A 17,023-nucleotide genomic window follows, 5' to 3' on the forward strand; every position below is an offset into this window, starting at 1 on the left:
CAGTATAAAAGATCACAATTTGAACTTTTGAAGAAAAAAAAAATGTTGCTTGTATTTTATTCTCTTTGTTTGTTTTGTCACATTTTAATATCGGAAAAAATGATCAGCGTAAAAACTTCTACATTTCTGCAACAAAAAGACCACTACTAATTATGGGACATATTAGAAAAGCATTTAACGTTCAAAATTCTGATGCCGTCTCCATGTCCCCTTATTAAATGTCCAGAATAAATGGCAGCGGCTGGTGGCAGAAGGGACAACCAACATAGAGTTGTTTGACCATGTCACTCTGATGACACTGGACAGCTTATTAAAGTGCGCCTTCAGCTACCAAAGCAACTGTCAGGAGTAAGCACTATTTTGATTAAAACTTCCTGTTTCTGCTCTTTATTTAGACTCTAAATAAGCACATCTTTTTTTTATTTTTAGGTCCAGCAGTGAGTATGTTTCTGCCATTGTAGAGCTTAGCGACCTGGTGATAGATCGGCGCTTTCGCATTTTACACCACTGGGACTGTATCTACTGGAAAACTCAGCAAGGAAAGAGATTTAAACAAGCATTAGGTGTGGTACAGAGGTAATTTCACAATTTCATGTGTGCTTTTATGATTTATATCAGTTTGATGTACATTTTCCTTCAAATTATATAGCTGGAATTCTATTTACAGTATTTATTTTAAAAAAATTATATGCTAAAATAGCTAAAGATCACCACAATCTATTACAATATCTACTATATCTTATCACTAATATTCAATTCTATATTTCTTTATGTATTTTAAGTTTATATGGGCACAAAATGTTGTAAATCTTGCAGGTTCACCAGGGATGTTGTGCAGAAGCGCCGTGCCCTTATTGCCCAGCAGGGGGAGACAGAGACACAAACGAACGCAGCCCCACAGAAAAAGAAAGATTTCGTCGACATCATACTTCTGTCAAAGGTGAGCTGCATTGTCATAAAAAAATTAAATAATGATGATAATACATGGATTTGTTTTATATTAATACAGGATGAAGACGGACAAGGACTCACAGATGAGGAAATACAGGCCGAAGCCAACACGTTCATGTTTGCTGGTACGTTGGCTACACAGCGCCATCTGTGGCCAAACGTGTGAACTACAACAACAAAGCCTCAGCAGCCTAAATCACCATGAAATAAAATAAGATTAGATCATATTTCTTTAATAAAAAATTAGGAAATTTAAATGATCTCTCCTTATTTTTTCTGGATCCTCATCATAAAGCTGAAGTTTGCCAAAGAAAGCAGGAGAATTAAACACAGACATTGATTGTTATTAATGCAGAAGCTTAAAAAAAGCTTATAAAATCAGCTGCATGGCTGGTCAGTTCTCAACATTGTTGACTTGCATGGTACGAAGAAAGTCCTTGATCTGATTCCCAGCTTAGGTTTTTTACCTTGCATGCATTTTGCATGTTCTCCATGAACAAACATGGATACACTCCAGGTACTCCCTCTTCTTCTGACAGTCTACAACTATGACTGTTTGGTTTATTGGCAACTCTAACTTGCACTCAGGATGGATTCCATAGTGAACCTAGAGATATAAGCACAACTAATTTAGCAAAATATAGTTCCTGTTAAATTGGTTAAAGAAAATAAACAAAAAAATAACCAACTGAAGGTTATGGTTGCAAAATTGACATTTTTTTTCTTATTTTCTTCAGTCAAAATAAAAAGTTTCGCTCAGACAGAGTTTAAACCTTAACTTTCTGATTAGGAGGATTTGTTATCAGAAATTAAACACTATACTGACTGCTGCTTCCTAACAGGCTGTATAGAAGCTGGTAAATCCAGAAATTATAGATTTTTAGGGGACAGAGGAGCTAAAAAGACTCATTGCTAAACAGATTTCTAGGGGGAAAAAAGGATTGTTCTTCAATTGTTTATGCTGGTCTAAATTCAATTAGTCTTCTTTTTCTCCCCGCAGGACATGATACGACAGCAAGTGCGATATGCTGGACGCTCTACAATTTAGCTCGACATCCACACTATCAGGAAAAATGCAGGCAGGAAGTTATGGAGCTGATGGAGGGACGGAGTGGGGATGAAATAGAGTGGTTAGAAAATGCACACAGTAAACATCCAGCTGATCTTTGATAGTCTCATAGTTTTTTTGTTGTTGTTTTTTTAGAGGGGATTAGTTTAAAAAAGATTTATGAAGAGCAAGAAGCACAGCTGACAGATCAGGGAGAAAGTTTTTGAGATACTTTAAGGCATTTTCCAAATTTAAAATGTCTCATGAAGAACTTTTAATTCCATCATCTGAAAAGAGCAGAAGATTCAAAGTTAGGAAGATGTTTTTCAGGAGCAGGGGTAGAGAAGCAGTTTATAATTGACAAGTAGATGGATGAAGGAAAATTTTGTACAATAAAACCTTCTAGAAGATTAGAAAGACCAGAAACTAGCCAAAAATCAAGGGGGTATACATGTTTTTCTAAGGCATTATTATAATTTTTAGATATGTTTGCACTGATTCACTTTTTCTCTTAAAGGGAAGATCTGTCCAACCTTTCTTTTACCACCATGTGCATCAAAGAAAGCCTCAGACTCCACCCTCCAGTCCAGGCTGTAACGAGGAAATACACCCAGGACATGACACTGCCAGGAGATTTAACGGTACCAGAGGGTGAGATGCTGGGAGCTTTTTACAACCTGTGCTCAATTTGAACAAGTTAGTAAATAAGACATGATTTATAACTGTCTTTGTTTGTTGGTTTTTTGCCTTAAAGGTGTAATCTGTTTGGTTAGCCTTTATGGGACACACCACAACCCTGAAGTTTGGAGTAACCCACATGTAAGACATTCTAAAAATATATACAATATATACAAAAAAAATTCTTGTTCTCTAATTTGATTTATAAATATATGCTTTAAAGGAGTTTGATCCTCTGCGTTTTGACCCAGCCAACATAAAGAGTCACTCTTCTCATGGCTTCATCCCCTTCTCCTCTGGTCCCAGGTTTGTTTTTCTCATTTAAAAAAAAGAAGATGCAGAATAACCGAATATATAAATCGTATCAATTTCCGTTCACAGGAACTGCATTGGGCAGAAATTTGCCATGGCTGAGCTTCGAGTCGTCTTAGCTTTAACCCTGCTGAAGTTTCGTCTGACCTTGGGTGTTAACCCTGAATGCAGTAGCAGCTCGGGGACAGTGCGACGTCTCCCCCAACTTGTCCTGCGTGCGGAAGGAGGCCTGTGGATGCAGCTGGAACCTCTGAAGGAATCATGTTTAAGGGAACCTCCAAACAAATGAGCTATATACATTTTTTTTTTGTCTCATTGAAACACATAGATGCGATGTGAGATTGCTCATTTGACTGTAGCCAAATGCTCTGCTTCAGTTTAATTCTAGGCTAAAAAATATGTTTGTAATTGTGAATGCAAGATTTACATAAAAAAATATATATATTTATATATGTATACATATATATACATATATATTTATATATATGTATATATATATATACATGATCACTGCTTCAAATATTTTTAAAAGGAAATGCTTGTTTTAATAAATAAAGGATCAAGAAAGTTATTTGTAAAGATTTGTATTAATCAACAAAATAAATAGAAAACTTAAATAAAATTAATTACCAAAAAATATATTAACCAAATAATCATCATTGCATTTAATTGGGCCAAGATTTAATAAATAATAATAATAATAATAATAAGTCAGCTTGACATCAATGTCAAGAAAGTTATTTGCAAAGATTTGTTTTAATCAACGAATTAAATGGATAACTTACATTAAAAAAAATATTTTTGCATCATATTAATTAATGTACATTTTCAAATGATCATCTTTGCATTTAATAAATATATTGATATAATTTAAAAACATTCTTTTTGTCCTCTTTTATCTTCTTTTTTTGCAAAGAAAGTCAACCTCCTCCGTCTTCATCTATTTTTATATTAACTATTTACATAAATAGTTATTTAACATTTTTATTTCTATTTCTTTGTCTGCTAATGAACGTCGATAATTCACTCACGGCGTTGACGTCAGACCTGACTGCATTTCCAATCTTTGAACACTAGATGGCAGAAAAATGCCTTCTGGGATAAAAAAAAAATCTATGTTCGACCATCCTTAATCATGTTTTAACGGGAAAATAAACCTTTTTTGTAACGTTAAAACAGGCGTTGTCGAGTTTTTATTTGACAATAGGTCTGCTTCACATCAATGCATTTATATTTCATACATATATCCTGTAGGCGGGACTTCGAGCCTTCTCATAGGCAACTCCCTTTTTTCCTAGTTTCACTTTACTGAGTCTCCAAACGGCCATTTGCATCGCGTCTCCCCTAAAAACCGTGCAGTAGGGTGTTAACTGTAAAGTAAAATGCTTTTTAACATTTTTGGTAATGTAGCGTGACATGTTGCTTTGGATCGTAGACGGCACTTGAACACTTCCTCGTTTTCAACCCTCAAAAACTAACGCCATGACCTCCTTCTCTCCAATCCAAACTCTTTTGGCCCCTGGGTTGCTTGTCCTTTTTCTGTCCGTCCGTCTGGCTGCAGGTGAGTTCAGATTCCCTCCTAGTGTGAAGTTAACATTGTTGCATGTTATAGAATACAACTCTTAAAAAAAAATAGATAAATAAATAAACAAAATGGAGAAAACGTGGTGAAGCAAATAAGAGGAAATGGTTGCCTATTAAAGTTGAAATGCCAAAGTGATTATAGGATAAGACAGAGGGAAAATCCTTATAGGGAGTTTTTAAATTCATTTTAAAAAGCTGTAGCTAAAGGAATCAGGATCCATGAAAATTATATTTAATTTACCGGTAACAGGGGGAAAAAATATAGTAGGCAGAGGGTTTGATGTCCTGGATTAATATTCCACCACCACTATTGACCTCTTTCTGACTTTAGTGCTTCTACATACTAGGATAACAGTCATAATTCTGTAAATATTATTTTTCTTCCATTTATACTGACTTATCACCAATGGTGTAACTATCCGGTAGCAGAGACTGCAGTTGCTTAGGGGCCCCTGGCCTCTTAGGGGCCCCTTCACTGACACCTAGCGGACCCCTACGCAATTATGGACTAGGAAGTCTCTTTGCAGATGTAATGGTGCGAAAAATTCCTCTTAAACCCACCTGAGGCTAGATTAACTGACCGGACCGTGTTTATACCCCAACACATGGCAGATTTTAACATGATGATGAGCCGTTTAAACACAACACCAATAGAAAAGGCTGTTGTACTTCATATGGGGCTCACCCAGATAATGTTGCTTACGGGCTTCGGGGAGTAAAATGTTTGTGTCAAGGTCAAAGGAAGTCCAACACACTGGCCAAATGAATCATTAGGATGTAGAGTTTGAATGTAATCCCTGTGTGTCTGAGATCTACTTTCCAGCTCATTCTCAGGGGTGCAAGATGGAAGGCAACATCAAGTATCCTGATCAGATCCCTGATCAGCCTTAACTGCCACCTGATGGTGGGTTCTGATCCAGTGAGGTTATAGTGGAAGTGTCTGGCAGAGTTTTTCCACTGGAGAACCTTTAGCTATAGAGACAACTAACATCACCATTTTAAACACAAACACAGCTCTCTCAAGGGGAATATGACACTATATGGGGGCAGGTTACAGACAAGTGTTTAGGCAACTAGCTGTTCCTTTTAATGGAAGCTCTAAATATTCTGGAACTAAACAAGAACTTTATTCTGATATTGACAGTTTTTATTTTCTCATTTTCAGAGATTTTTTTGTTAACAGTTAAGTAAGAGCAATCATTTCTTCTTGTTGAAGTGTGACAGGTAAAAAAAGACTGTACTCTTGTCTATTTTCAGATCACAGTGTATGCAACAGAGCTAACATGGAGAAGGTTGTTGAGGTCAGATTAGACCAGAACTGAACAAGTAGTTGCAGGAAAGCTGGTTGGAGGTGATGGGGAAAATGGATGGAGATTAAGACACAAAGAATCAGGGGAAAAAATTAGTTAAAGCAGGGGGGTCAAAGTGGTTCCAAAAAGGGTCGTGTGGCTGCAGGTTTTCTTTCCAACCAAGCAATAGCACACCAGACTCCAGTCATCTCTTCAAGTGAGTCAAATCTGAACATGACTTGCAGCCACACGGCCCTTTCTGGAGCCACTTTGGCTACGTCCACACTGCAGGCCTTGATGCCCAATTCTGATTTCTTGGTGAAATCTGATTTTTTTTTTTTTTTTGCGTTGCTGTTCACATTTCCTTATATATGCAACTTGTATGTGATCTCCTGTATGAACTGTAGTCATACAACACAAGTGTCCAGCATGCCCAGTAGAGGACGCAATGATGTCACAGGCCAGCGTGCTTCTTTTTTATGGAATTAAGCATGGATGTAGTGCCGGAGCACATCTAGCAATCTTTTCCAACCATATAAACACAATCTTTTCAAGATGGTTAAACATAAATACTGCTCTCCACATCATCGTCCGCCATGGTTGTTGTGTTTCTTGCCACTTCTTCATAGGCGTTCAGGTCGGATGAATGCGACCTGGCCGTTCAGACACAGGTCGCCTTTGAAAAGATCAGATTCGTATCGGATTCAGGACCACATAGCCAAGCGGCCTGGGTCGCATTGAAAAAAATCGGATCGGTGTTGTTCAGACTGTCATGAAATGATCAGATCCAGGTCGCATATGGGCCAAAAAATTGGATTTGGATCACTTCAGGCTGCAGTGTGAACGTAGCCTTTGACACTCCTGAGTTAGAGGTTGTAAAAGACTTGAGACTGGCGCTTCTTGGAACACCTTAAGACTTAGAACTACAGCTACAATAGGGTAGTTTACATATCAAAGCATATCATTGTGCAAAGTAGGGCTGCAACTAATGATTATTTTGCAAATTAATGAATCTGTTGATTTTTATTTCAAGAGTTATAATCGAACTTCCTTAAAGAAGATTGTTAATGAAGTTAAACCATGGGAAACAAAAACTTTTCCACTTGAGTTCTGGATAGAGCATATTGACAGTGGAAAATGTTTTCTTTTTCTAAAATGCAGAGTGTGTATATATATATATATATATATATATATATATATAAGTGGGATGCTCTGTCAGCATGTTTTAGAGTCTTTACACTCCAGTTAACGATTAATAGATTAATATATTAGTTGAAGATTATTTCAATAATCTAATATCATCAGCCCTAGTGCGAACCTTAATCAATGGTTTCGTCAAAGTTCAGAAATCCATTTGATAATAAGTTGCAGGACTTAAAAACTGGTCTTCACATTTGCTCTCCATCATATCCGACAAAGCTGGATGTATTTTTCCAGATTTTTTAGATATGCGTAGCTTGTAACTCACCGCTCCCCCTCCCCAACATATTGCTAAGTAAAAATTAGTTACTTGTCTGACAGAAGGCTGCTGCAATAGTCTTTTGCCTAGGATTTTAAGGAATTTGGCTGTTTGGAAATTCACGTACACAGAAAAAAAATTACCTAGCATTAAAAAGATCAGTTTATGTCTGGTTGTTTTCTTTTTTGTTGTTGTTGTAACAATGCTTCTTGCTATTAGCCTGTTATTTTCTCTTGATAAGAAGCAGCAGAGCAGCACATTAATAGAAGCATAGTAATTAAATTCGATAGCTTTAGATCTAAATAAAAGATCTCCAAGGCTTTCATATTCAAGTGTTTGATTCAGGTATGAAATGTTCTCCAGTTGAAATCTGTAGCAGATTTCATTTCTTGTCCTCAGATTTCTGCCTTCTTCCATTTAGCCTGTCAATTGCCAATTTATTTAAGAATGTGCGTGGAGCAGGAGAAAATCACTACAATCTGGACAGTATGTCCTGATGACATTGATTTTAAGGAAACAAAGACAAAACTGCTCAAGAGATGAATGTGCTTTTAAGTCTGGCAATCTTGACCTCAACCCAACTGAATGATGTTGGTATTAATTGGAGCAAATTCAAGACAAGGAATTGTCCATAAACATCGATTTTGGACAAATGAGGATCTGAATAAAGGTGCTCTGAAATGTAATCACTCCTAAAGCTTGTGGATAAGCTTCATCGGTGACGATAACACCAACAGATTAGGATTTCCCACAAATTCAAGAGTGTGAAACAGTTGCAAAAAAAAGAAGAATAAAAACAAGGGGTTGATACTTTTACAAGGTTCCTGTAGAAAGTTAGTCTTCAGTGATGCTGCAAAAACTGGAAACAATATTTCTTGTTTCAAGGACCTTAACTCTAGCCCCAGAGAGCAGGATTAGAAGAAAGATCCTATCAATAAAGCTCATATAAATGTAAACGTGATCTTTGATGAAAAAGAAAAAAAAGCTGTTTTATCTTCATTAATCCTGGAACACTTCTAAAGTAAAACAACTTTAACAAGTAAAAAAAAAAATGGGTTAAATAAGTCAAGAGACCAAATAGAGACATTTTTAGAGATACTGTATGAGATTAAACTTTTTAAAACAGTATTTTTGTTGTTTTTTTTAGCTAAAGAAGAAACAATCTATGCAAAGATTGGAGATGAGGTTACTCTCAAACCAAAAGCCAGTACTGTGATGCCTGAAATCCAAACCATCACCTGGAAAGTTGGGCAGGATCTTGCTGCTGAACTGGAAAATGGACAACTCGAATTTTATCGGGAATTTAAAGGTAAACGAGGAGGTGCTGTTTAGTTTTGTTAACTTCTGGTGAAATGAGAGATGATGTTCTTTATTATGTTTTACTTCTAGGTAGGAGTGACTTGAACAAAAAGACGGGAGATTTCACAATCACAAACCTGCAATATGGAGACAGCAATGTTTACAGGGTCGAGATAAACGGCAATCCTGGTGATCACTCCATTCGCCTTCAAGTCCTCTGTAAGTCAACACTTGCTCTGGGTTTTGCATCTAAAAAACAAGACCCCAATTGATTCTTATCTTTCTCTGACACCAGCTCCAGTTCCTGTCCCTACCATTCATTCAACGTGTCATCAAGACTCAAACTCCTGTACCCTAACCTGTGAGGGAAACACAACCAGAGCGGAACCAGTGAACTACGTGTGGATGGTTGAGAAAGATGGAAGTGAAGTTAACACGGGAAGAGAATATGTGATCATGGTATTATTTCCAGTTATTCTGTGGGAGATGGGTTAAGAAAATATGTAAACCCCAAATGATACCAATTGTCAAAAGCACTGAATCACCTCCCATGTAATGCAGCTATAACACCCCTAACCCTTCTGAGGAGGTTGTCCGAAGTGTATAAATGAAGATATTGGCCCTTATTGTTTTTTTTTTTTCTCATTAAAGCATTTCTAAGTTCAGATGCAGATTTTTTTTAGCTAGGTTGTGTCCGAAAGTCCACCCTAGACCCTAAATCTCTCAATCAAAATATAGAGCAGGGACTATATTGCGGACTTTATAGTGAACTCGGTTATCTGACCATTCGGACAGATGATCACTACTTTTCGCTCCCTGTTGTTCACGTAACCCCGCCTCCACTGCGCGGTGCCATCTTTATCAGTCGCCTCTGTCGCGTAGCAACAGCCGGCCACTGTGACAACAAATCACATGATAGTTTGTGAGGAGAACTCTCTGTGCAAAGCATTCCAGGATATATCTGCTTGTCCACTGACCATGGATGATCACTACTTTTCAAGGTGCATTGTGGAAAATTTCCACACCACTACTTTTTCATCTCCTAGAAGTTCAGACGCTCATCTAACATGCTGTAACCACTATATAGTGCCCTATATAGTGATTAGGGCAGACATTCAGGAACAGCTCTAGACTTGCATTCTTAGACTTAAACAGACTTGGATTTAGACAAAACTTTGTCATTTTGTTTACACCGAGTGTATACAAAACCAAATTTAGTTGCTTACAGCTTACAACCGGGAAATGAACATTACCATTTATAAAGTGCAGAAGTAATCATCATGAAAGGGGCACAAAAGGGCATTAAATATCCTGCAAAATGCAGTATAATATTGAGTTGTGACATATTTAGAAGGATCATTAAAGTTTCAACCACGTTGGTGGTGCAAAATAATATATGATGTAGAGCAGTATGCGAAATACCTGTCAATATTTGGGGGGGGGGAGTCCCCATCTCCCTATTGTGGCGCAATACCGATCAACACTTTTTCAATATGCAATAGGCCTATAACATTACAAAGTCAAAGTCACCTTTAATGTCGATTCTTTACATTCACCAGACATACAAGGACTCGAGAGGACGTTTCTCATTCACCAACAGTGAAACAGATAAAGTGCACAGGCACAACAGATAAGATCAGTTCCTAATACTAAAATTTAAACATTCAATTTCACAATAAAATATAAAATGTACAATAATATAAAATAAACAATACTTATGCTAGTGCAAAAAGGCAGATGGTAATGGCAGCAGAAAAAATTATTATTATTATTACCAATAATGTAAGATATATTTGTAACTGGATCCCTGGTTATCCTCTCTTCTCACGTTCTTCCAGTCTGAGGCGCTGCAGCCTCCACACCACACAGTGAGACAGCTGGTCAGAACGCTCTCTATGGTGCTTCTGTGGAAGATGCTGAGGATGGGCGAAGGCAGTTGGGCTCTCCTCACCCTCCGCAGGAAGTCAATGCACTTCTGTGGCCTTTTAACCAGTGAGGCGGTGTTCATAGTCCAGCTGAGGTTGTCTGTCATGTGCACCCCCAGTAATTTGGTGATACTGATCACTTTAACTGGGATTTTTGAATGCCCTTAGATGACGCTTCCATTCCTAACCGCTTTAATTTTATTTTATGCCTCTGTGGCAATCGAAATGTGTGAAGCATTAAATGATTTGGGGGGCGTAATATTTCTGGCAATTGTCTTCCAAGAGGCTGAACAGCTGTAAAGTCTATTGAATGTTTTAGTTTTTTTTTTTTGTTTTTTTAATCTCTTTTCCATTTTGCTGATACTGTTTTTTTGTTTTGTTTTTTTTTGTCCCTGAAGGAGAAAGATTTGGATGTCAAAGAGTATTTCTGTAAGATGAAGAATAAAGTCAGTCAGGAAAGCAGCCAACCCTTCCTCAACCCTTTGACTCGTGAGTTATCTCTCTTAAACGTTTTGTCTGTGATCAGTTCTCTTTTTTTTTTTTTTTTATCCTAAGCAAATTTTATATATATATTTTTTTTTTGTTTGATGTTTATGATGATCTGAGAGTCTGTTTAACCCTAATATTACCTGCCTGTTATGTGTTTAAACAAACGTCTTCCCAAGTTGTTTATCTAATTAGCAGAGTTCTTCTGTCAAGATATACAATTATCATGTTTATTATGTACATAGAAGAGATTTGGAAATGATAGAATAAAGACAGATTGGATAAGTACAGGGGTATTTCATAATACTTACCCATAAAAGCCAGGCTCCGACATCACATTCTGACTTGACTTGTACAACGTGTAGCTGCAATTAAGGAGGTGTCACCCAAAGGACGCCTCCCTTTCTTAATGTCACTAATTCAAGACAAGATCAACAGGTTCAATCAGTTTTGCAGCTAACATAAACAGACCAAGCAATCAACAACAGAGTTAATTGAATAACTGTGGCCATACATCAATAGACACTGTATTTTAATGGTATTTAATAAAAAAAACAAAAAGGGGAAATATTGTTGGCATCAGTAAAACGTGGGAAATGGGATGGTAGGCCATTGTTGATCAATTAAATGTCTCATTTTACATCATACGCAAGATTCGTATCAAATTGACAAAATTTTATAATGAGAATTTTAATGATTTAAGTGAATATTTTTGCTTAGTTTTAGTCCTATAAACTGCTTTTAATAAAGATTTAGTCAGATTTAAGTTAGCAAGTATCTTGCTTAGACTAAAAAAAAGACAAAATATTGCAATCCATGAAATTAACACTAACATTTAACTCACTTAGTAACAAGGGGTGAACAACGGGGGAAAAAAACTTTTGCGTTTAAATAACTATATACATATTAATGGAAATAAGGCTGCAAAAAAATAAATGAGTAAAGCAACAAAGACTGATGGAACGTTGCCATACTGATAATAATGTGCAGGCCTATGATGATAGAGTACTGAGGTCCTATTAAGGCATTAAAGTAAATTCTTCTTGAAAAATGGTTATGTTCATTTATATATTTGCTAAGTGAAATGTATGAAATTCATTTTGTGGTATCTACCTTTATAACTTGTTTCCATTTTGAATAGCAGCAAGTCTTAAATAGTTTTGAAATTTTCCTTTTATCGATTTTTATTAAGTTTTGAGTTCTTGTTTTTAATTCTTTTTCATATATTTTTTTTTAGCTAATGTAGTTTTTTCCTTATTTTGAAAATTCTTAGTTTCAGTTTAGTTCTCATTAGCTTTAGTTTTGAATCATATACGATTTAAGATACCTTGAACAAGATGGTGAAATAAAATATAATAGCAGGAATAAAATCCCATATTAAGAGGGAGCGCTGCTTCAACACAAGTTACCTGATTATCGTACCTGCCATCTGCTGATATAATACAGTACAAAGGAAAAACGACCGGAAACTAAACCTCATATCAATGCATTTTAATAAAGACATAAACAAAAATGAAGCACATTGTCTCTTGAAAGTCAGGTAAGGGCATTTTACAGGTAATTATTTTATTGTAGTTTTATATTTTTCCAGTATAATGATGCAGATGAAGCAAAATTGCACAGATAAATACCCAAAGGGCATGATTTATGTTATTGTACAACTATAAACCAACGAGGAATAATATTATGACTACTGACATCAGAGTGAGTTTAACAAAAGGGCAAAAATTATTATTTTTTTTTTTTTTTTTAAGAGTACTTCATTTCTTTTTTTTTTTTTTTTTTTTTTTAAAAACAGCTCCTCCAAAGAGTCAAGAAAGTGGCCCAAGGATTTCCGCAGGACTCACGGTCTTCGTCATCCTCTTAGCACTTGTTTTGCTGTTGGGGATCTTACACAGAGTGAAAACGGGTAATGAGTTCATCCATTGACGTAATTTCGCGTAATTTTCATTTTGGTCTTCAGTCTAAAGTTATTATCCTAATTTCCCCCTCTTTTTTCAGGAGAGTGCTTCTACAACAAATGTAAGCAACAATAAGACAATTCATTTAAATAATTTCAATAAAAAATAATAAAAACAAATTTTTTGCCATAGATTGTTATCTATTACATTGCATTTGGCTTCTATGATGTGAATAATTTTCCCTTGTAAAGGGATTTTTTTTTCTTTTTTATTGTTTGGATAAATGTTTAATTGCCTATAGATAAACTTTGTTTCTTACCAAACTTTCTGCAGCATCATATCCTTGGGAAGCTGGTAAGTAGTTGGCAAAATCCATATTCCGCCCTTCTGTTCTTATGTAGGGTCAAAATTTGCCTTGATTATGAAATTTGCTTTGAAATACACTGGTTATATACTTTTTTTTTTTTTTCAGATTTCTGGAGGAATACTAAGGGACAGCGTAAGTCTCAGCCTTCATTTTGAGCTACTTTTCTAACCTGTGGATGTAAAGGTTTTATTTAGAACTTGTATTTTTATTCGTAGAACCACAAGCAGCTGCTGAAGAAGCAAACGGAGCCACCCATCATGCACTTAAAGAGAATACGGATGGTAAGATATAGATGCATTTTATTTATAAGAAAAACATTTGTATTGTATTTATAATTATTATATACTGTTTTAATCCTTCAATTCCATTTAACTTGTATAGAAAGTATTAAATGATGTTCGGACAAATTTTTCGGTTTAAGGTTTTTCAGTTCCTTAAAGTTTGATTCAACCAACAGTAGAACTAATTTAATATATTTTAACTCAAGTACAAATAAAAAGATACCTCCGATTAAAATTACTCAAAAGGTAAAAAGAAATCAGTAAGAAGGCCACACAAGTAGTAACTAATAGTATTTGATCACTTCTTTCTGTGTAAACACTTAATTATTAAAGTCAAAATTTTAAATAATTATTACAAATGCAAAATAAATTGGAAAATAGGAAACTCAGGCTAAAGAAATACTTCTCTGAATCGAATTTTCCCAACAAAAAAACTCCTATGAAACCAATACTAACAGTATGTAATATACTGTATAATAAAGCAGGTTAAACCACCTTCAAATTACTTTTTATTGTATATTACCTTGAACTCTGTATCTCATAAAATACTTAGCAGTTATAGGTAAGATTAAGAAAACTTGTGTTCAGAATACAATAGTGATTTTAGCAGAACGTTGGTGCATTTTAGTGTATAATGGGCTTTTTCTTCATTCAGTCAAGATATTTATAATTGAGTTGGACTAGCGATACACCATTAAAATGTTTCTGAAGTAAAACGATTCAATTCAGTTCATTTATATAGCGCCAATTCACAACACATGTCATCTCAAGGCACTTTACAGAGACAATTTAACCACATCATTCAGTCAGATTGGTTCAAGGTTTTCTTTTTAAGGGAAACCAGCTCATTGCATCGACTCATTGACTCAAAGGCAATCCCTCACACCAAGCATGCGTATAGCGACAGTGGAGAGGAAAACTCCAGCAGAAACAGGATCAGTGTGAGTGGCCATCTGCAGAGGCCGACTGTGGTTCAAGGAGAAAGAAGCAGACACAGAAAAGAGGAAGAGATACAAAAGTCAACTGTAAACCAGCTCCACAGGTGGCAACATCCAGGAAACACACAGCCAGGCAGATGAGCTCCGAACCAGCTAAGTTGTCGAAGAATGAGAGAGAGCACATACAGTTAGTCACAGTCAGAGAACAAGGACTACACTGAAAACCAGGCCGAGCTCGAACATCTATAAAAAAAAAAAAGGTGTTTATGGCAGCAGTATAGCTGATATTTCTCTCCAGGATGGTTTCACAGCCAAACAGAAACAGACCAGATGAAACTACTGTGAGGAAAAGCTGAGAGACATAAAATTAGAGATTGAACTAACAAATTCTGCAGAATGGGAGAATAGAAATAGAATGATGAAAAAGGATCCCTATGTCCTCCAGCAGTCTAAGCCTTTAGCAGCATAACCACAGAGATACCTCAGGATAACCAGAGCCACTCTATTAGCAAGTAATTGTGATTAGTTACTAGTTAGAGGCTGGAATATCTCATAGGAAAAAAATGTTTCAGCTGTGTTGAATATCTTAACAGCATCTGGGTTCCCCATAATTAAAAAATAGGAGATGTGGGTTCAAAAAGGCTCCATTGTTTCTTCAAGGAGTTAGGAGAAATATGAAAGGTCAACCCCCCTAGTGCTTTGGATTTTACAGAAATACAGCTTAGAGGTTGTCATGCTTTGGTCTATGACACCAAAATAGAACTTTTTGACCTGAAAACTAATGATCGCGTCACGGACACTAGGAACTACTTACGTGTCTAACATCTGTTTCCTTGGAGCATGGAGGTGTCAGCATAATGCTGTGGGGATACTTTTTTGACCAGTCCTTGTAGATGGTGTAGGATCACCAATATCCTGATGAGCCTCAGGATACATCTCACCTTTCTTCTGAAAAAGTTAGTAAGTCAAAAGTAGCTTTTGGACTTTAATGCAACCGAAGATCCGTGGAGAAACTAAAGTGGCTGATGTTGCCTGTCTAACCGGACTGAACTTGAGAGGATCTGCAGTAAACAAACTGAAGAGAGAAAAAAAGACAAAGTTTTGCTGAAAGCACTTACTACTTATAACGATTATTTCAAAATCTGTACACCTTCCTTATGTTTTTTTTTTGTTTTTTGTTTTTTGGGGGGGGGGGTGTCATTGTGTTTTAATTGGCTATTTTTGTAGTTTTTATTTTAAAGGAGAATCTAAGTTTGGAGAAGTATAAAAATATCACACTGTTGAGAAAGTAAAGGGACGCCAACACTTTCTAGATACTCTATATACATGTAAATACTTTGCAAACAAAGATTTATCTTAAAAGTTAATAATTTAGTTAATTTGTATTAAAGCTAATAAAAAAAAGAGAAAAATTCAGGTTCTCATAACATTTTAACGTCAGGGAAAATCTGGTTCTAGTAGCTTATGTAGAGCACTAAGGGCAGAGTTAAAGCAAGATGCCATTAAAGACATAAATACGACAGACAATATAAAAAGTGTTTATAGTACAAAAGAGCATAAAAAAAGGAATGTAGTGGAATATGTTCCTTTAGATATAAAAATATCTGCACAGTAGTTAACTTGAATCATTGCACAGTGAGAGAAAAGAATATTGCATGAGTGACAGTAGGTAATGTTTTTGCACAAGATGTCCAAGGAAGCGGGGCTGACCCTTGACCCTCTTCCTATCACCTCCTCCCTCCCCAAGTGAGGAGTTGTGCAGCTTGATGGCTTGAGGAACAAAGGAGTTCAGCAGTCTGTTGGTCCTGCATTTGGGGAGGAGCAATCTCCCACTGATCAGGCTCCTCTGAGTGGGGAAGACGATGTTTATATTACATGAGACTAAAGATATTTATACTTTAAATGCAATAATGATGCTTTATCATGAGGACGACATTTTTAGCACTTATTGACTCCCTAAACTAGCAGGGTAAGCCACCCAAGATCACTGCAAAAGAAGCTGTATCCAAGAGTATTTATTAGACAGTTTGTAGAAGGAAAAAAAATGTGCACAAGCAATAGGGCCTCTTAAATTAGAGATGGCTTTAAAAAGATTGTAGGTGGAGAAAAAGGACTGGAATACTGTTTCCTCTTTTGGATCCTATTTGGTAATAAAGGTTCCAGAGTCTAGCAGAAGACCTGGGGGGACGTCTTTTTTAGGGTTTTTTTTTCCAGACACATTTCTCTAAAATAGTATGATTGGACTTTTAAAACAGATTAACCTATTGATGATATTCTAATTTGATAGCTTAAATCCAGTCAGCAGCATTTATTTTTAGCATTGAAGCTATATTGAACCCATATTAACTTTAGTATGTTTTTTGCTTTTTTTGCAGAAACGTCTTTCGGAAATGAATAAAAGAAAAGGCAAGCCAACTATGGACCAAATGTTGGCCTCATCAGCAGAAGTCTCACTGCAACAAGTATTTCTAAGGATGTTCAGAGAAAGAATTTATTTGAAAAGTG

The 17,023-nt window shown here is 36.1% G+C and overlaps 2 protein-coding genes across 2 annotated transcripts; both read left to right on the forward strand.

The window, feature by feature from the left end:
* Positions 1–226: 226 nt before the first annotated feature.
* LOC107095728 (leukotriene-B4 omega-hydroxylase 3-like) lies at positions 227–3,473 on the forward strand (the record flags this gene model as incomplete). The annotated part of the gene is made up of 9 exons (XM_015391979.1): positions 227–348; positions 430–576; positions 817–940; positions 1,010–1,076; positions 1,952–2,081; positions 2,517–2,650; positions 2,754–2,818; positions 2,901–2,983; positions 3,059–3,473. Coding segments are annotated over 9 exons (1,092 nt in total), but the record flags the coding sequence as incomplete, so codon positions are not given.
* An 818-nt stretch (positions 3,474–4,291) lies between these two features.
* LOC107095729 (CD48 antigen-like) lies at positions 4,292–9,115 on the forward strand. The gene is made up of 4 exons (XM_015391980.1): positions 4,292–4,550; positions 8,469–8,630; positions 8,711–8,839; positions 8,916–9,115. Exons 1-4 carry the CDS (start codon positions 4,472–4,474, stop codon positions 9,113–9,115), a joined length of 570 nt encoding a protein of 189 aa, XP_015247466.1. The 5' UTR covers positions 4,292–4,471.
* Positions 9,116–17,023: the final 7,908 nt, after the last annotated feature.

The sequence above is a fragment of the Cyprinodon variegatus genome, unplaced genomic scaffold (assembly GCF_000732505.1).
Source record: "Cyprinodon variegatus isolate N-32 unplaced genomic scaffold, C_variegatus-1.0 Scaffold568, whole genome shotgun sequence".
NCBI classification, from domain to species: domain Eukaryota; kingdom Metazoa; phylum Chordata; class Actinopteri; order Cyprinodontiformes; family Cyprinodontidae; genus Cyprinodon; species Cyprinodon variegatus.

Bases quoted from the DNA above. Each gene is read 5' to 3' on its own strand.
- LOC107095729 (XM_015391980.1), top strand. From the start codon at position 4,472: ATGACCTCCTTCTCTCCAATCCAAACTCTTTTGGCCCCTGGGTTGCTT. The intron at 4,551-8,468 runs GTGAGTTCAGAT...TGTTTTTTTTAG, and splicing joins GTCCGTCCGTCTGGCTGCAG to CTAAAGAAGAAACAATCTAT. The intron at 8,631-8,710 runs GTAAACGAGGAG...TTTTACTTCTAG, and splicing joins ATTTTATCGGGAATTTAAAG to GTAGGAGTGACTTGAACAAA.